We start from the raw sequence: 20,743 nt of genomic DNA on the forward strand, positions 1-20,743 counted from the left end.
TGAAAAATCTTAATCATACTACATGATATGGAAAAATAAATCCCATATCATATAGCATCAGTACTAGAGGAATAACGCAGCTATTATAACTCAAAGTACTGACAGAATATTTATCTGAACTCAATTTTAAGGCGATACAGCAAGTTCAAACTGCACTTCAATTAAGTAATGATGAGACATTATTTTCATAGCGATCTTTCAAAGAAATGTAGTCTCTGAGATATAAATAAGCCATGGCAGGCCGCAGACTATGAAATGAGCAGAGCACGCTGTGACATGTATATCAGCCGATTCGTCATTTGACAGAAGTTTAAATCGCAGACTTGATTTGGAGCAAAAATGCCAAATATTGCCTTGATGCAGCAGATCCATTGTAAAAATATATCTGTGACTCATCACTGTAATAAAGAGGTGTGTGTGTGTGTGTGTGTGAGAGATGGTAAATGCATGCACACAAGTAGTGAAGGTGCCACAACACCACACGAGTTACTGCGACCTTGGTCAGCATGCAGGTCACAGACTTCTTGATCTCCTGCATTAACTGGAATCTGCCTTTCACCATCATGGTCCCGATATTCTACTTTGACCGGCTGTTCACACTTCTTTTCTCCAAACTCACAGTCTGTGTGTGGCTTATTCTGAGAATCCTGGACCTGCTTATGGGGCTTGTAGCTAAAGCTTAGCACATAAAAAGCATTAACTCGTCCTGACTCACAAGTGAGGCTAGGGGATGGCTTGGTCAGGGGCAGCGGCTCAAGGCCACGACCCGGGCAAACACACCGATGATTAAGCCAGTTAGGGAGTGGCCTGGCTCTTGAAGCGGTTAATGGTTTAATTGGCACTATTAGAGCTGGAGAGAGAGGGACACAAACAAGAAATGAAGGATTGTGCTAAATGCCAATCTGATGGGGAAAAGACGAAAAACTCCGGAGGTCACACTGGCTTCACACTCCTACTTATTTATTCTTTCTTTCGTGCTTAAAGGGGAAAGGCTCGTCATTTGTACATCTACATTAATAGACGTGAGAAATGAAAGAAACAGTTGCAGACACAAGTCACTATCCACGAATGTACAAAACTGCACCACGTTGACTATAATAACAAATATTTGTATTTTCTCTCTATAAATACCAGTGCATTGTCAAATACATTAAAATATGTGCAGTAACTATGTCAGCATCACCTTTTAAACAGGTTTCAAGACAGTCATGACCCAGCAGTCAGGTTTAAAATCATCACCTACAAACAATACAACCAGTAAAATGATATGTAGCAATAACCACAATGAATTAAAACTATGAGGCTCTTAAAGCTGCGTATTGTAAGAACAGAAAGCGATACAAGTGTTTACCAACCGACTAGAAATGCTGAGTGGGAAATGAGAAAATGAAGACACAGTTAAAGAACAAGTGGAGACGCGTGAAGCAGAGAAAAGAGTAAAACTGTACGACAGTAAAAAGAGCGAGCTGCAGAGGCTGGAGCTGAAGCTTAAACACACAAGGGAAAGGGGAGGTGGGCTTGGCGAATTAACTTTCAGGACACTCTTGACACCCAGAAGCCAATCAGATTTTCATTAACTGGCAGAGGGACAGGCAAAGCTGGCACAAGCTAATTAACCTCTGGATCTCTCACTGCCAAAGGAACATGGAGGGAAGTTCTGGGATGCCAGGGAAGAGGGGAGGAGAGGGAGACGGGGGATGCCCCGAGCAGAGGCCTTCAGGTTGGGGAAATGAGTGAGAGTGCAGAAAGGCCGGATGAAGCTCTAAATATGAAAGGAGGAAAGGTGGGTTTAACAGAAATGAAGGGGAAGACGGTGTAAAGTTGGAGGTGGTTAATTGTGATGTGACCGATATATAAAAGGTGTACTTCGGTGCCGAGCAGGCTACAAAGCTTGTGTGCAGGAAGGTGTGTGTGTTGTGTGCATGCACACGTATGTACAGCATGTGTATAATGATGCATCTCTGCATAATTCATTATTTCTCCGAGCTCCGTAAAATAACATGAAGCCTTAGACGCATGTCTTTGAAGATACTGTAACATGAATGATGCAGCAGCACGTTGGCAGATAATAACTTCACAGTTTTGACCAGCTTCATATCACTTTTCATCTTTGTGTAAAACGGTTAAATAAATTATTTTAAAAAAAGACACTGTGGCATCTGTAGATTATTTTCTTGATTAATTGGAAAAATGCCATTCACAGCTTCTTGAGCTTCAGGATGGCGTCTTGAAATTGTATGTTTTGTCTGACCAACAGTCCAAAATGATAAAAGAAAGAAAAATATTCAATTTACTGCAAAGAAAAACAAACAGAAGCTAGAATCAGAAGTTCATGACATGTTTGCCCAAAAAAAATCTTTATCACAATAGTTAGCGGTTCATTTTCTACTCTAACCATGTTCCTGTGTGAGAGAGTGTGTGTGTGTGTGTGTGTGTGTGTGTGTGTGTGTGTGCTTTAAATGTGTCTTACCATGAAATGCTGCTCTGGTAGAAGAGCTGGCCTCTGCGGGAGAAGAGCTCTTGGAGCGCGAGTTAAAGGGTGATTGTCTGAAGCACTCGTCCAGAAATGGACTGAAACACGATACATAAAACTAACAGTTACATCACTGCTAAATTAAACACATATTCAAACTTTTTTTTTTTTAAAAGCAGTTTATTACCCATCAGGAATCTGAGAATAACAAAATGTTTCACATTTATTTTACAGTATTACTGACTCACCTGTTTATTCCCACCATGTTACTGTCTTTGTGGTTGTTGGATTTGCTGACTTTTTCTGAAAGAAACAAAGAAAACATATCAGCTTAGTCGATACAATAGATTGTATATGTATATACTATTGATTCAAGTCCAGGGTTACGATCTACTTCACAAATATGCACACCTGACATCATGTGTCATCATGTGTCATCTCCATGGCAACTAAGCAAACTCTTTGGATGATGAAGAACATCGTTGCAGGCTCCAAAATAAGCTCATAAGTGGAACTTGAGTTAAGAAACTTGCGTTTCAGAGGTCAGTAATGAATTTTCATGCTCAATTTATGTTAATTTTTTAAGTCCTGAGTCCACTGTACACGGGCAGATATTTAAATCTAACAAGCTGCCATGATAAATGACTCTGTCAGTTCATAAATAGTTACCAAAATGTCCTAAAACTTTCTTGCACCCTGGCTATTATAGGACAGCGGACCTATATGATCCTGATGCCTTGAAGTTTAACTCAGCTAGTAAAGCGTAGGTTCGCCGTGCCGGCAGGAGTGTACTGACCATCTGGAGAAGTGGGAGTCTCTGTGGTCGGCCTGCCGACCTGTGGGCCGAAAGTAAGCCCAACAACACCAATATGAGAAGATCTTTAAAAAAAAAATAACAATGTGCATGGCTGGTCAGATCTGCATTAGACTACACAGATGGCACGTCTGTGTGTGTGTGTGTGTGTGTGTGTGTGTGGTCGCACTCTGCAAGTCTGAATTATCGAGGCAAATATATTCAAATATTTCATCATGGGACTACTTCAGGATACAAATTGTGTGTTTAAGTGATGATTGTCAAACTAACTTCAAACTGGCGTCTGATCTGCAATGCAGAGTTTTTTACCTTCCCTCACACATCAGCGCCTGAATGTATCTGACAATGTGATCAACCAATCAATCACCAGCTGAGCAGAATCCGACAGGTGACATTAGTGGGAGAATACAAAAAGAAAAAAAAAGAAAAGAGTCAAAAGTTTTGATAAATGACGAGCGAGACACTCGTCCAACGTGGCTGAAGCTCATCAGAAACTTCTCGGTTAATCACAGGGTGTCAGAGTCTTAAACACAAAAGATTTTAAGAGGTTTTTTTTTAAGCGGTAATTAAAGTGAGAGTTGTAAAATCACCTAATACTACCGCTTGTGCTGCTGCTGTGAGCACAGTCCACGGGTTTTCAGTATTCAGCTGTAAAGACCTCCATACAAAATGCCTGAGAATGGAGCCATATGTGTGAGTTTCAAGGCGATGTACTGAAGTGAATTTCAAAGCTGCAACCATCTCAGTGTTCAGAGCGACCTTGCTACTGATGTGTCTCTGAGGTCCTACTGCTCTGGGTAATTCATATTGATTGCTCATTGTGTGACAGCAGCGCACTCTGTTCCAGTCCCCCTCACATTCAAACCCACTTCTAAAGGGGGCGTTTGTCGCCGTTGCCAGGCTAGAGATGCCCCGGCCTCCCTGGGTGGGCATACTTCGTACCCCTGCTGCCCTCTCTACCCTCCTTATCCTCTGCCCCCCGCTACAACCCACACCCCACCCTACCCTAAACACCCCACTCCGTCACACTGCTCGCCAAGGACAGAGGTCTCTTTCCACGTTGCCATGGAGATGCCGCACGGGAGAAATGTAAAGGGAGGGAGGGAGGGAGGGGAAGCGCAGGGGGAGAGCGTGTGCAGCCAAGTGTGCTTGAGCCGGCATGTCTGAAAACGAGTCAAGGGAGAGAGAGAGAAAGAGAGAGAGAGAGAGAGAGAGAATGAGAGAAAGGAAGCGAAGGAGGAGGGAAGAGGGGGTGCATTTGTGCAGACACCACTCCCCATGGGGCCTTGTGTGAGTGTGTAAAGGTGTGCATGCAAGACTGTGTGGGAAAGAAAGACTGTCAATGTGTGAATTTGTGAATATGTGCGAGAGCAAGAAGAGGAAAAAAAAAACGATTTTACACGAGCTCGTTTTCTCTATATGGCATTTAAGTGAAGCAATCACAGGTTGGATAGAGCTGAGGTCACAAGCCCAGGACTTACAAGCCTGACTCCCCCACCACACACACATCTGCACCTTTTCTCTGGGGGGGCGATGGTTCCACCTCAAAGCTCTGTCTTAATCTAGCAATACAAACAGCCGTCTGCTGCTTCAATGTCACTTTCATGGCCGTACAGGTAAAAAGCAGGATGTCATTACATGTCATATATCCTTGACTTTACAGCAGAGCCACCAGAGGATGGAAATGGAAACATGTAGGTTTTATGGTTGAGTATCAAAAACTATCCAAGGTTTACGTTGCGGTGCTGCGGGGAGGAAGAAGACGCTGTAGCTGTGTGCATGTGTGTGTGTGTGTGTGTGTGTGCAAGTGTTGTGGATCTACTGTTGCTCAAAGAACAGTGTGTGTGCCTGACATGTCTCGGAGGAACATACCTGACAATTTGAACAGTAGTTCAGAGGCCATTTTGACCGATATGTCCTGGGAGAAGAGGTCTTTCTGGGGGCGGGCCAACGTATCGGGGAGGTTACTCATCGGCTCACTCTTCTCACTCGCCCCTAAAGTGCTGAAGGCCAGCAGGTGAGAGGCAGGTGGGGTGAGTTCTGCAGGGGGCGGGTCAACCTCCATGGGCTCTGCCTTTACTTTCACCTTCTGGAACTGGGCATCCTTGTTGTTCTCTGCAGCGGGTGATTGAAAAAGACGACACTCGGTTAGACTCTGATTAGAGACAGACAGCTGTTGTACATAACAAAAGGTAAAAGATGACAGAACAGGCACCTTTCTAAAAAATGTTGAGTTATTATCAGAGGTGGAGAGTACAGTTTCTACTGCACTACATTTCAGAGGGGAAGCTTGCACTTTTTACTCCACAACATTTATCAACATTGAACCCCGGGTATCCCAGCCTTTGTGGTCCTTTACAAAAAAAAGCAGCGTCAAGAAAAATATCCAAACTTTTTGTTTTTCTACTTTCCTACCCCAGTAAATATGTCACGATATGCCAAAGTTTGACTTCAATACATGCTGAGAATACTTTTAAACAAGTACTACTTGTAATGGAGTATTTTACCTTTGTGGTATTGGCCAGTTTTACATAAGACTGTGAGTATGTCTTTCAGAATGAGTTATTATTAGAATTGAATGCATACTTTATTGATTTCTCAAGGGATCAATACCGAAATACAACCACACACACACACAAAGGGCTCATAGACATGCAAATGTGAAGAGAGATGGTGGAGTGATGGACAGAGCAGTGCCCAGGAGGTGAACTGGCACCTCTCCAGCTAACAGTCCACCTAGTCCCCTACGAACTGAGCTACTGCCGCCCCTGAACTAATTACTTTACTTTATATGCAATCTTTACTGAACTATACTGAAAGGTGTTTCTATCACCTCATCTTTATTAAAATATGGAGGAAAGTGATAAAAGAAAAGTGTTCCTATACAAAATTCTTCTGTATTTATTACACGACTACATGATGATTAGAGAGCGTTGCTGAATTACATGAAAATGCGCAGGGGTTCCCCCTTTTTGGGAATTCCGTGCATACATTTAGACCTAAAAAGTATTCCAGCTGGCAAAAAACATTGATGATGATCTCAAAACAAAATGTGTATGCACTTATTTGGTACTCAAATCAATTTTTCCAGGCACAGTGAACTGCATTTAAATGTGTGACCATGCACACTGTACGTCTCGCGAGCCGACTGCAGAAAAGTTTTCCTGTCAAATCACCTGTCAGATGTGCTTATCATGACGACCCGAACTACAGAGAGCTAACATCAGACTCCAAAGGCTCTGCGAAAGCTCAAAAAGCACAGACATGATATAGATGTTGTCGAGTTGGACAGAGGATAAGTGATTTCTCTCCCTGAAGCTTTGGACAGATGACATTCAGATAATATAAACCCATCTGGTGGAATAATCTAAACAAATAACACCCTGAGGCCGTCATCTGAATGTACAAGTAAATCGAGCATCGGGCATAAAAGAATTAAAGATTAACTATGAATAGCATTAAAGCTGAAATATAGGGAAATCCAACCATCAGCCAAAACATGAGCATTGTAGATGAAGCCAGGCTGAGCCGGTTAGCATCTTGCTTTGTAATTATTAGGGCACGAGGGCGTCGGGAGGTCACAGCTCATGTAGGTTCGCTGTGGCAAACAGGAAAGACACTACAAAAAAACAAAACAATGAATCCATGATAAGCGTCTGAATCTCTGATTGAAGGCAGTTTTTCTAGCACATAAACAATGGCCTAACATGGTGAAAACATCTGTTGACTCACTTTTCATACGAGTTCAAAAGGTGAGGCGAAGAAGGCGGGCTAAAAATAGACAAGATGGCATCTGTTAGGAATGTCCCGAGCCGATCCGCAGAATCAAACACCGGCTCTCCTCTCTCTCTCTCTACGGATATTAAAACAAAAGACTATACGCCGCCATAAAAAAATATTGGAAACTATTAAAAGGAAACTGCGAGGCAGGCTATATTTTCTTAATGTGGAGCTATTCCGTTGTCAGAAAGTGGTTCGCTAATGGTCTCTATGGCTAAATTTACTAGATTAAATGTAGGCCTAAAGTAAGCATACACTGTAGCTGCAGCTAATGTGGAAAAAAATGAATAAATAAATCCGATTGGAGGAGAAACAACCTCGCAAGGGTCATCCGTTAATATCCGTATATATATCCAAAAGGTATCTGATCTTTTGACTGCAGTGATGGCAACGTCTCAGTGTGGTGACAAGCAAAAGCAAGACAAAGCAGTGTGGTTGATACAGCGCTGCCGACATGACGACTCAGCACGATTATGGGATATATGAATTTGGCAGGGCATCGGGAGCAGTGGGAGGGGGTGAGGGTGCCGGGGGGGTTAGAAGAGCTGGAGAAGTTTGGAGGGAAGGCGGGAGATACAGGACAGTAACCCTGTGCTAACCCTGCAACCCCTCCCCTCGCATTCTCCACTCCTCTGCTGAACGGGGCCAGTGTGAGACACCAAGACTGAACCTACAGTCCATTGTGCGCACGTGTCACTACTGAAACAGTGTGTGTGTGAGTGTGTACGGCTGTGTTTATGTGGATGAATTAAAGTGTAAACACCCCCCCCTTTGCCTCCCCCCGCGAGGTCCAGGTGTCTGGTTTAGTGGTAGTAACCAGCATGTGGGGGGACACTGACAACCATCAGCCACACTAATCCTTTAATCAGGTGGCCACAGTTGGCCAAGAGTAACCGAGGAGAGGCTGATGGAGGGGCAGAGCAGAGGAGGAGGGCGGAGGGCGGAGGGGGCACTGCTCTGTAAGGGTCAACCAAGGGACACGCGAGCTTCCATCATTGGATCACCACCCTAACGACAGAGGCTGAGAGTCGACTGCTGTGTGCTGCAAAAACACATCCACGTACCAAAGGGCACTATATGTACTTGAGCTCCCGGTGCTGACACAAACACGCTCACAACCCCAAAGAGCCATTACAGAGAGACCACGTGGCACAGAGGGAAAATATTTGATCGTAAACACGCCGGCACCGCGTTGAGCGTCGCATCGCGGCCCGGCCAGATCAGAAGTCTACCTGTCACGGAAACACAAAAAACAAATGAAAACGTGGCCTTACTCTCACACCGATAATAGCTCCGGCTTTTTGGTCGGGGTCATGACCTAATGTTCTGAAGCCATAAAAAGCAACCCTCAGTCTGCCTGAATCCAGCGTGTGTGTCATCCCCTCCAGTGCAGAAGCCTCCTCTGTGATACACCAGCTGCCATTAGGCCAGAGAAGAGTGTGTGTGTCTATGTGTGTGTGTGTGTGTGTACACAAAACTGCCTGTGCCCTTTCTATAAAATAAATATCACAGCTTTTCTTTAGTGCTCCAGTCCCCTTGAATATTACTCCAAAGTGTGCCAGTGAAACTTAACAAATATAAATAAAAAATCTATAAATATTTTTCATGAACTATGAGAAATAAACTGGGTTAAACCGCACGCTATTAAGTTATGTCTAAGTGTGTGTGCTTGTGTTTAATAGTTGGACGGCTCAAAAATGAAAACTGGCATTTGGTGGTTTATATTGTGACGTTTAAATAAAAATGACACAATAATGGTAAACACTATGATCATATTTGAGAAATCAAATCCAAAAACAGGAAAATTGACTTCTAAATAATCATTTCAGTATAAATAATATAATTTATTATTAATTTATTACAGAGTTCGGCTGGTTGTCCTCTTGATTGAACACTAGATAATGACAATTTAACAACGCCATTTTCAATGTCAACATCAATATTTAAAGAGGAAAGCAAGGGCACCCAAAAACAGACAGAAAAAAGATGAATTTGTCTGTCTAACTTGATCTGTAACTTTGTTCTCCTGGCTGTTGTTTGCCGGCGAACTTTGGTTTTATATCTCTGTGCTAAAGATTCATGTCTGCTTAAACAAACGCACATGGATGCGACTTGTGAAGCGCTGTGTGTGCCTTAGAAACGATTTTAGATCGCAGGTCTGTCCGGATTAGCTGGGTTTAAAAAATGTTTGTTCGAATAACCGAGTAAGAGGCTGCAAATGAAAGCTTCTTTCAGCTCCATGTGGTTCGTAATGGCACCCATGTTGCTCGATTTTACAACGTGTCTGAATGTGTTCTGCATGCCAAGTTCCCATAATTGCATTATACGTACCTTGTTCCCTCTGACGCAGCACTACTCAAGTTTTGAGTCAGAATGAAAGCGACCGGGGCTTGTGCGATGTTCTGTTGTTAGTGATCAACTTTGACCTCAGGTGTCTACTTGAATCTGCGTGGACGTGACAGCCTGTTTCGCTGAGAATATACAGTAGGAGGGATACAGACCCAAGATAAATTTATAACTACTCTTTAGATACCATTAGTGATTTAAGGCATGCAGAGTCCATTTATTGCATCACTGTGATGCATCAGCATCAGAGAAACAAAAACTTGGACAGACAGACAGACAGTGAGGGAGACAGACAGTGAGGGAGACAGACAGTGGGAGAGGCAAAGAGGACGGGTAAAGACGGGGAAGATATTATCAAACAGTGCCAGGAAAAGAACACCGGAGGGTAAGAGAGGAAAGAAGTAAGTGGGATGAGAGAGAGGAGCTGCGGGAGGAAAGAAGGATGAGGAACAGCTCGAGCCTAAATGACAACCTCTCCACCTAACGCCCCCCATCCTCTACCGCTATCCTAGTCTACCCTTCTCCCGGCTCTGTTATTCCACATCTCTCTATCCCTACACCCCCCCCCCCCCCCCCCCCCCCCCCCCCCCCCCCCCCCCTCTCTCAATCTCTCTATTCTCCCGCTCTCTAGCCGACCTGCTCAGACAGGGGTGAAGAGTTCAGGCGCTTCAAAGGCTGCAGTGTGGAGACTGCATGTCATGTGGGAGCCACAGCAGCCTTGCCTGCAGACTTCACAGACAGCTGCTGCTACAATTGATCCTCGACCAGCTAGCTCTCGGTGGTTCAGCCTTCCGATGGTTGCAAACTGCAGCTACGTCCGACTCTAGAGCGGTGTGAAAGAGTGAAAGTAGATACGGCCCCTTACAAAGCACCCCTAAACAAAAACATTTGGCACAAGCCAGAGCTTGATCCAAGGCTAGTAAGGGCTTTATCACGCAAGGTCAAAGACAAAAGACGACAACTGATTTGCCTCTGTAATTCTATCAATCACGTCCGTTTATGAAGAAAAAAACAAACAAACAAAAAAAACACATAGCGAGGGGCAAGAGGGATCAACTTTGCATTTCTGTACAGGCGGTGTGAAGCCAGTGAGACAGAAAGAAAGATGTGGAGGTAGAGAAGGTGGGAGTATGAGAGGTCAGCGAGCGGTCACACTGAGGGGGCATGATGAGGACACTGTCAGAGCAGTGTGGAGCTTAACATAAAGTAATACTGCACAGTAACGCTGGTGGTGACTTAGAACAACGAAGTGCTTACACAGTGAGCTGTGATAAGCTATAGTGGATCCTCTTATGTGAAGGTAAAGATAAATAATCAGCATCAAATTGAAAATATATACTGTATACTTATGTATAATATATACGTTTATATATTAAGTATAAATGCATTATACTCGGTGGTTTCTCCTGGTGACCAAAGAAATTTAGTAACAATTTCTCACTTTACTTTCAAAATTACATTGTTTTCTTCGTAGCATAGAAGCTGCTGAGCTGCACAACAAGTGCCGTGATATGTTTTCCTAACCTTCAACTGGGCTTTACTGTCCGTAGGAGTAGTGCGATGACATGCAATACAAACAACATAGTTTGCAGCATCGTGTGGGGATGAACTCTTTTATGATCGTCTGATTGGCCACCGCCAAGTTTATTACGTTTCATCTTCTTCGGCACGAGCCCCTGTCTGGTTTTTCTGCATACCCTGTGGCCCACTTAGCCCCCGTTTAAATGATTGGGATACCTGTGTTTTCACCACAGCGCCTGATTTGCTCTGAATCGGCCATTAGGCGAGGTGCAAAAGGTGAATATTTGAAACTGAATTGCTGTAAAAGGATGTTTGTTTTTAGTGCACACCATCATTGAGTTGATCTTTTTTTTTTTCCTATCATGAACCGGGATGGATGTGCGTGGTACAAATATGCAGTCAATAAGTCCCTCGGCATGTGTCACTGTAAACTGCTTGGGCAGCAGGCGATGTACAGTACGTGTGTGCGACCCTGATCCACCTCGAGAAAATCATGCACGATAACAACAACAACAAAAAAAGCCCCTCGCAGACCTCTGAGCATCTGCACTCCTCAGACTGGTGTGTTACAGCAGAGACAGTATTCTGCCACTGTATTTGTTGCATTTTAATCAATGCATTTTAAGAGCAAAACGATGTGTTGGTGCAGCAGAATTCAAACAGGGAATGTTTGAGTTACATTTTAAAAAGAGGCGAGAGAAACCCACCACATACAAAATTCTCGACGGGGAGTGATTTAACTGTCACGTTATCGTGTTGACAGTGAGAATATCCACACTGTAGGCTGACAACATGTGGTATGTCAGTCAGTCGCATCTCCTACAGTACAGGCAATCATGTGAAATCTTTTGAGGGGAAGCCAGGTGGAGTTGGCATCCTTTGATTATAAACACTGTTAATTATCACTCAATCAATCAGCTCTGGCCGCTGCTACAAGACCTGCCAATGCAGCACCCACTTTTGAGCTTCTTGCTGCGTTCGGCTAATTGTTCTGACGCACAGACAAAAACCAAAACAATATAGTTTCTTATGAAGAGCGTAGGCATTAACTAAATCGCTGGAGCCGGTGGAAGAAACCAGGGAAAACACCAGCTAATATCAAACCTACATTTGGATCGTAAACCAGTAGAAGCTCAGACGGAATATCCGTGCCGCTTTGTTCCTGCTGAAAGCAGGTTGCCGTTTTTCTATAATATGAACAAAAAGCTAAAAAAATGTGTTGCCGTCAGTCTTTCTACAGCGCTCGAATCCTTAATGCAACTTTTATTAGCAAGGTAACAAGCGACTGTAGAGGCGAGAGGGCCTTTAAAATGTCCTCAGAGATGGAAGGCCTGTTCCTTAGGAATGAGGAATGAGTTAAGCGAGTACAAAGTGTGATTTCACACCTATAGTGAGGGTGGCTGGATGGTGAGTGGGTGGCACGGCTGTTATCCACACGATGCCAGTCTGCCAGGGCACCACCTAGAGCCCTGCACCCCTCCTTCCCCCTCCCTTCCTGTGACGCCATGTTCCCCTTGCCCTGCAACACCAGTGCCCATCTGCTAGGACACGTTAGCCGCTGGCGCCAGGGACTATTTAGCCTGGCGTAATTAGCCCCCAGACACCAGCAGCCTGGTTTTAAACAGATGTGGGGGAGGTAGCACTAGGCAAGGCGACTCGACACGACCAACCAATGTTTGATAAGGAAAGGGGGAGGAGGAGGAGGGGGGGGGGAAGAAGTGACCTAGTTAAAGGGATGATGCAACTCATGTTACAGCACAATGGGCAGTAATGATGACAACCCCACTTGCCTGACTGTCCAATGCCGTGGCCGAGGAAGGATGAGCAGCAGAAATCTAATTAGGATGTGTCCATTTGCTGTACAACAAGCAAGGCCGAGGAAAGAGGCACTTTTTTTTTTTTTTTTCCTTACAGACAATTTTTTTTTTGAACAAAGAAAATGCTTAGGCTAAATTCCCCAATGAGATTTCCCTATTCAAGTATTCTTACTGGGTTACTGTGTTCCGCGGATAACCTTTAACAGGGGACACAGAGAGGTTACAGTGTGGATGCCCTTGAACCTCATGACCGTAATCACACGTGACTGTAACGGCATTGACCTTTCTCCGGCTCTCTCCTTTCCTCCGCGCCATCTTTTTCTCCTTCCCTTCCCCCCCAGGGTCATTTGAGGGTCCAGACTCTTGTCAAGGCTGTCACTCTAGACAGCCCTCTCCATCTACCGCCCCCGCTGTTGCCATGGCAATGGACGGCACTGCACTCCGAGGACTGTGTGAGGGGGCAGAGGGAGCCAGCGGACGGATGAACGCTGCAGCATCTTTCCCTAACCTAGGTCAACCTTGCAGAGCTAGTGTAAGTGATGGGAGGGGATAAACGCTGGCCACGCTGCTTGAGGACCAAATAAACTGGCAGGATAACATCAGTGCAGGGATTGGAAATGGCAGAAAAACGACGTGAGAGAAAGAGGGATAACAAAGATGAAACAAAGAACATAGGTGGAGGAATTATACACTGCCCACGTCACTCTCTCTGTAACACAAATGCCAACATCTTAAATGAGTTGGTTTTTTTTAAAGTAATCATGTCATCTTTGTCCTCCTCAAACACTCACACAAAAGCACGCGCGCACACACACGCAGGGAAACGTGACCTGGGGGCAGGCAGTGGAGCAGCACACGTGTAGTACCACAGAGCTTCCAGCCAGCATGAGTCACTCTGAACACCAGTCAACCCAAAGAGAACAATGGCAACCGGTGTGTGAGGTGCCTGTCAAGCACGCACGCTCTGGCACAGGATGAAGAGCCGCGGATGGAGCAACACCCCACTGCGCCACCATCAGACTGCCATTTGCTTTGTGGGGTTTTTTTAATACCCGTGGATGCATATTTTCACGAGTGTGTCACCTTGTAAATTTTACGACTGCACAATTTTAGCGTACTAATCATTCCGATGTTGACACCAGTGGGTTTTTTTCCAAAGGAAATTTAGTTTAGGCCTGCTTAGAAGAACTCAAATTTGAAAATGTATTTAGAAAAACAAAGTATGAATGATGATGCAATCAATTGTTTAATCAGGGGGAACAAAACACTTTTCTGTGAATCATATAGCTAGAGAAACCAGCTGCAGTGGTACATAGTGATACATACTTCAGCAAATTTCCTTCTTGACAGCCTGAGAGATACACTCCAGCAGCCCACAGTGGACAAACACCTGTCTATAACACACTTGAACCAGACCTTGCGTGCACTAGTGATTGTGGATGTAGGCTAAAACGAGCAGCGGCTTTAAACTTTATTTAGCACAGACACAAAGTGTATGTTAAAAAAAAATAAACCAACAGACATGTGCTACAAAATAAAGACGAAGCTGTAAAGGCTAAATCATGCTGCACCACACAGTTTGAAACATAACACGTGTCAAACATCTTATTGTTTAACTGTCTGTCACGGAACAAGGGGCAAGGTGAATTTCCAGTTCAATATAGCAAGCAGATAATATATCTTCGATGTGTTTTGAAGAGGGACATGAGAACAGAGAACTGTTGTAGACAACAAAGCAGAACTGATCCTCGACATACTGTTTCTTGTTCACAGAAAAAACCTGGAACAAACCATAGATACACAGAGGGCTACTGCAGACAGAAAAATGAAGGGTCAAAACAAGTTACCTGAATATCATCACCGAGGATACAAAAGGCTTCGCAGCCAGCATCTAGAGCCAAGGCCTCAGAGAGGCTGAGACTATTTCACCACATATGCTTTTTCCCCACAGGTACACTCTCTGCTCACCTTTGCGAAGCCCCCAATTTCAGCTTGGTTAGGTATGTCATGGTAAAAAAAAACAAAAAAAACAGAACCCTTTTATGGCCGTCAGTGTCATAACCTGCCATGACAGCTAACCTCCTGAGCTGCTATTGGCTGATCTGAAACCAGCCAACCAGCACCACAAATATCAATAATGTATCTGTAATAACTGTATTGAGGATACTTTTTTTAAAGTGTTACATCGAGACCACTGATTTCATCTTTTGCTTAGATTTAGAAGAGTTACCTGAAAGCTTCATCAGCAGCTCAGAGGCCACCTTAACGTTGATATCCTGGCTCAGCAAGCTGTTCTTAGCCATGGGGCTTCCTTCCCTTGGTTTCAGTGGCCCTGGGCGCTCTGTGGCTGCTGCTGCAGCCCCCGCTGGCCCGTCCTGGCAGAAAGTCGCAGGGTAGCTTGGCTGGACCTGGCTCTGGGACTGCGAGGATGGTCGAGGGCTCAGCGCTTCCTCCGCTTTGGGCTCTTCCTTCAGGTGGAATGGGGACTTGAGTGTCTCTCTCTGGTTGGCCGCTGCAGTCAGAAAGAAAAAAAAAATTGAAGGAATGAGAAGACATTAAGGGTAACGGGGAAAAAAAGAAACTAAATGCTGGTTGTGAACAAGCAAGTGAGGTTTGTTGGGTAAACTTGAGATTAACCCAGTACAGCATTTGAGTGTAAGGCAAAAGGTCTCTAAAACTTGTATGCACCCAAGGGTCACATCATCAATTTATCGTGATGCTCACTGAAAGAAACAAAACTCAGACTAATGCGCGGCAAGAACATTCTACCATTTGGTGAATTTGACCGTTTCTTATGTGTGAATAGGACTATATTATATATCACACACACACACACACACATAACATACATACATAATACATGAAAATGCAAATTAAATGGAACAGCAAAGTGGCCCACAGTGGGTTTTCACAGCTCTGTCATTGCAACAAACACCCCAGTTGGTGTGCTGTGGACCAACACAGAGGGTGCAACCTCATGACTGTCCTTCTCTCTTGGTCTTTAGGGCATCTACAACAAATTCCCAAATCATTTCCATCCTCTTTTCTCCTTCACATCTCAGTCACTTTATTCTCAGCTTTTATTCTACTTTAAGTCTGGTTTTCCTCTTCTCATCTTGCCCCGGACTTCTTCTGAATCCTCTTTAGGCGTAGGGACATGAAATAATTCCTGTACTTCTGTAGAGCGTGATAGCAATCTGGCCTTATCTGCTATCTCTGCAGTGTGTAGCCTAGGTTGGGGAGTGAACTGTCACATGGATCCCTCTGGTCTAAAGTCATCTTCAAGAGAAACTGGGCCACATCTAATCCGCCTAAGATGAATAATTAATAATTAGACATGGAGCAACTTCCGATAGCCGCCAAGAAAAGAACAGCAGGGCAAGCGCCTCTCTTTGTATCTCTCAGCATGTTCCACTATACTCTGTAATAAAACAAAGGTTAAACACGGGCTGAGGCTTACAACGTTATTTAAAAATGGAAATAGAACACAGAGAGACGCTGTGATAATATGTTTTAAAAAATACATTCTGTTTGTCTGTGCACAGTTACCTGATATCTTCATTCATTCAGTGCAACTATGGGAACCGTGGGGGAAGATTAAAGGGATACTATTGTCCACTATTGTAACCTGATTTACTATGGGTGCACCGTGCCACCAATTACAGAACTAAGTGGATTGGCGGTTGGCAGCACAGATCAGCATACATGAAACTTTAAACTTTTTACGTGAATGAGTGTCCAGGTTATGCTGTTAGAGCCAGTTTTTGTTTTGTATTAGACGACACTGATCACCTGCTGTAGAAGAAAGCGTGGATGCAGAGTTTATTTGAGCGTGCATGAAGCTTGAGGAAAATGTGTGTAGAACCTCACGTTCTCTACAATGGTGGCTGACAAAAGTAAAAAATAATCTGGACAAAACATAATGTTGAACTGTGGTGCGGTGTGAGGTTTGAAAGGCAGGCCGTCAGATACAGTCATGGCCAAAAATATAGACGCCGCTGCATTTCTGTCAGATAAAGCACAATTTCTCCCTAAAAACTGTCGCAATTACAAATGTTTCAGTGTTGTTATGTTTATTTCTTTTGTTCGCATTGGACCAACTCAAAAAAACGCATTGTGTGACAGAAATGCAGGGGTGCCAATATTTTTGGCCATGTATGCTAATGGAAACCAAATGTGGCAGAGGTTGCGGTCTATATTTTTTAAGAGTTTGTTTTCTTCACATCGTAAGAGGTCTGTAATGTGATGCCATTATAAAAACAATGGTCGACCTATATGTTCAAATTAAAATTTGATTTAAATAATAACAAAGTTTGATTGAGATTGAGTGACGCCAACAAACATCTAAACATCTTATCAACACCCTTCCTAACCCCCCTTGACATATCAACAGTTTTGAAACAACCTGTACACTATTACTTATGTTATCTGTCACACACACACACACTTATGTACACAACGCAGACACAGGGCATGGATATAAGAGAGGCTATCACTCTTGGGCAGACTGCTGTCCAGTCTCCTCTGGCCCCAGCAGAGATCTGCTCCGCTCCTCACCCTACCGTCTCACCTAACATCTCTAACCGCCATAGGCCTGCCGCCCCCTGCCCACATCATCAATCTGTGCCGGCTGCAGCCCCTCTGATTAATGATGATCTATGCCGGAGGGATAGAGGGCTCAGGGACAGGGGATACAGGGCAGGAAAAGGGGACAGGTGCTGGTATTTTGACCACCCATGTGGTGCCACAATGCCACAGTGCCACACTATGGCGGGCCGGGGCTCCAGTTCAAAAGGGGGGGGAGAAGGAAGAGGTTGTGCAGCAGGGGGAGGAGGAGGAGGAGGAGGGGAGAGACAGTGACCTTCAAGTTCAGGGGCAGTGGCGCAGGGTCGCACGAGGCACCAGCTGGAAATGTCACACCGTCAGATGTCAGCGGGCAGGCTAAGTATAACCTGGTCAGCACCTGGAAGGACGTCCTCTAATTAGAAGCGTGTTGGGCCATGTCGGATCAGACAGGGACAGCACACTTGGTCACCGCCTTGCAAACACACATAAAAATACACTATCCCATTTACCCACGCAGACACATACTTATCTATATCTTAGAAGGAATGCTCACTTTGTGTGTCATGCTTCATTCAAACCATATGAAAATAATTCCGGGCTGCACATAAGCCGCTGACAAATACGGACTCAACACAAACTTAGATTCTCAAATTCTTCTCCTCTGTGGCCTCACGAGAACAAAAACAACCCCAGGACGTGCACTCACATACAAAGTCACACCACTCCAGTGACCTTTTGGATTGTCGCTATAAATAGAGTGTATTTCCACTAAGAATCTATGTTACAGAGCCCAATGAATTATTTAGTAGCCTAATCCAATGGGCACATTTTTTATTCCTCTAAGCTGGTGCCTCAATGACAAAAAAAAGCCAGAGCACAATACCAACGGCAACAATTCAGTTGGCCTTTTATGCGTCCAAATTTCAGAATCACAATAGCATCATGGGCATCCAGTCTCTGGCAGAGCATCTTGTGAAGTGAACACAGATCTGAGGAGGAGATGGGCATCTCTGGGTGACTGGGCATCTCTTTTGTAAGCTCCCTGCCTGTGTGAGTAAGTACCCAGGCCAATGTCAGCTCGCTGTGCATGATACTGTACGGCTGGTTCTAGCTCCGGGATGATGATGCTATCAGTTTGTCTCCATGTTATCACACCCTTCTGACACCTGCCACCAATGTTACTTCCATTGCCTTTCCCTTGCCCGTTTCTCTCCCCTTCGCCACGCTTCTCTCTCGCGCCTCATCCGTCTCGCTGCCAGGCGCTTGTCCACTCCGCCTCACCTCTCGCTCCGCGGCCAGGGCTGCCGTCAAATAACTTCATTAGCTTTCCACCTCTGTCACGCCAACCTGCTCCCCCTCTGACAATTGGCTGCTGTTTTCTCCCGATGAAAAGGAAAAAAAAAAAGAAAAGAGAAAAAAGCACAGAGCTACGTGGGGCAGGTTGAGAACCCAACAATAGCTGACAGTGTGCTAGACACCGGACAGTGATACTGATGGCTGCAGCGGGGATGTATGGACCAGAGGTCACACACAAAAGGCCTGCATGTGTCTGCTCATGCGGAGCTCGAAAAGCAAGCGACATGCAGATTAAATCTAGATGTTCACCCGAGCGACAAAACGAAAGAATATTCAAAACTCAGCAAGTGTCACCTAAGACATAAAATATGTGGCGCTACGGTGCTTTAAAACGCAATAAAAGAAGAATGTCTAAACAATGACAAAATAATACAGGGAAAAGAATCCATGTTCTCCAGAAATCCTTGAAAAGTACTCAAGATGTTAAAATTCTGCTTGTGCACCAGTTCACTATGGCAAAACATAGCATGCAAGATACTCTCCCAGGAAAAAAAAGATAAATAAGACAACTGCAGAAGCATCATGACAGATGCAACACCTCCCACAACCCCCTGCATGCCAATTATTCACACCCAGCCAGGGTCAGGCTCGTTGTGCCTGTGTCACCACAGCGGGGGGTTAGGTTTGGTGTTTGGAGGGTGTGCAGTGCCCACTGTCATTATTAACTCAGGGTCCACTGGGCACAGGGGGTAGGGGCTGTGCATTTCAAAGTGCCTCTGTGGCTTTCATCTCTGAATCAAAATGTGGATCACACTGGATAGCTAACGGTTGTGTCAGCGTGCAAGGATAAAAATCAAAGGGTATCAGTAGAACACTCAATGGAAAGCAGGGCAGCCCAAAAAAATGATATGCTTATTATGTCAGAGGTCAGGAAGAGTTCACTGGCTTTTAACGCCTGGGGAACTCGATGCAACTCCCTCTTTGCCCATTTCTCCCTCTCCCTCACTTGCTGTCACTTTATCTGTCTCTTTCTCTCTCTCTTTTTTTTTATATATCCTTCTGCCTTTTATACACCCCCCACCATCCCCTTACTCTTCCAGGCCTTGTGGGATTGAGGCACTGAGACAGCAGTGTAAAGGCAGGAGGGATGAGCTGCTCGTGTACACATTCAATCTGGGTTGGCAGGGAGGTCAAAAGAAATGGAGTCTAGAGGTCCCAGGAGGAACTTCCTCACCTCTCCCTCCGTGGCTGCACTGTGGCATGACAAAGATCTGAGCCCAGTTCTTCCCAGTTTCACAACCCTTCATCTTTAACTCCACCCCCCAACAAAGCGAGATCAAAGAAGTGGTATTCATTAAAAACCCGTCGTCATGCATTCAGGTTCAACATCCTCTCGTTCTGTCTTTTTATATCCTCCCTCATTCTCCTTGAATGATGCCCTGACTAAGATGTCCGCCACTTGACACTGGACTGACATTGCGAGGAGCCATCTTGGCTCCTCTGGGAGTCGCCCGGCCTTGATTGTGCAGTCTGGGAGTGAAGTGCAACTGGCACCCAAGGGGCATCCGTGTGGAACCGGGGCGTGCGAGATCGAGGAGGAGTTAACTAAGCCGGCCTAGTCCCTGTGCATCCTGGTGGGGTCACAGGATAGCGCTGAGGGCGCTAATCATTTCAAATTATGAATTCCTTTTTAATTATGAATTATGCATAAATTTTTAATTAATCTAATGTTCCCAGGGTTTTTTCCTCCCATCCTTGCTCAAGATCTCAATCTAATTACACAGCATTAAGTGGAAGAGTGGCAGCCGTAGCCTCGACCCCGACGCTGAACCTCGGTCAACCTTTTTCCATCAATCTTGCCATCGTCTCCAAGCTGATCCTCTGATATTTTGCAACATGGTGAAATGCATCTAAACACTGTCCGGACCTTGGATACCTTAGAGCAGCATGTTTGTCAAGTTTGATAAAAGAATGCTGTATCATGAGGTTATAAAACTTCCATGCTACATTTAAACTTTACCAATATATAGAAGGTACTAAATTACACGATACAGTCTTACACGGGACTCACACAGGAGGCGTCACAGCAGCGTGACGGCTACGCCGCGTTTTAGCTGCGTCCTCTGCCTG

At 44.8% G+C, this 20,743-nt stretch overlaps 1 protein-coding gene across 1 annotated transcript in view; it reads right to left on the reverse strand.

Moving 5' to 3' along the window:
- znf827 (zinc finger protein 827) overlaps positions 1 to 20,743 on the reverse strand; it is a 66,322-nt gene that overhangs the window by 16,321 nt on the left and 29,258 nt on the right. Inside the window, exons 5-8 of the mRNA XM_010729483.3 lie at positions 14,982 to 15,263; positions 5,160 to 5,402; positions 2,722 to 2,776; positions 2,471 to 2,571 (exon numbers count right to left, since the gene is read on the reverse strand). Of these exons, the coding sequence (XP_010727785.2) occupies positions 2,471 to 2,571; positions 2,722 to 2,776; positions 5,160 to 5,402; positions 14,982 to 15,263 (681 nt within the window). The remainder of the gene's footprint in view (positions 1 to 2,470; positions 2,572 to 2,721; positions 2,777 to 5,159; positions 5,403 to 14,981; positions 15,264 to 20,743) is intronic.

The sequence above is a fragment of the Larimichthys crocea genome, chromosome X (genome assembly GCF_000972845.2).
Source record: "Larimichthys crocea isolate SSNF chromosome X, L_crocea_2.0, whole genome shotgun sequence".
NCBI lineage: Eukaryota > Metazoa > Chordata > Actinopteri > Sciaenidae > Larimichthys > Larimichthys crocea.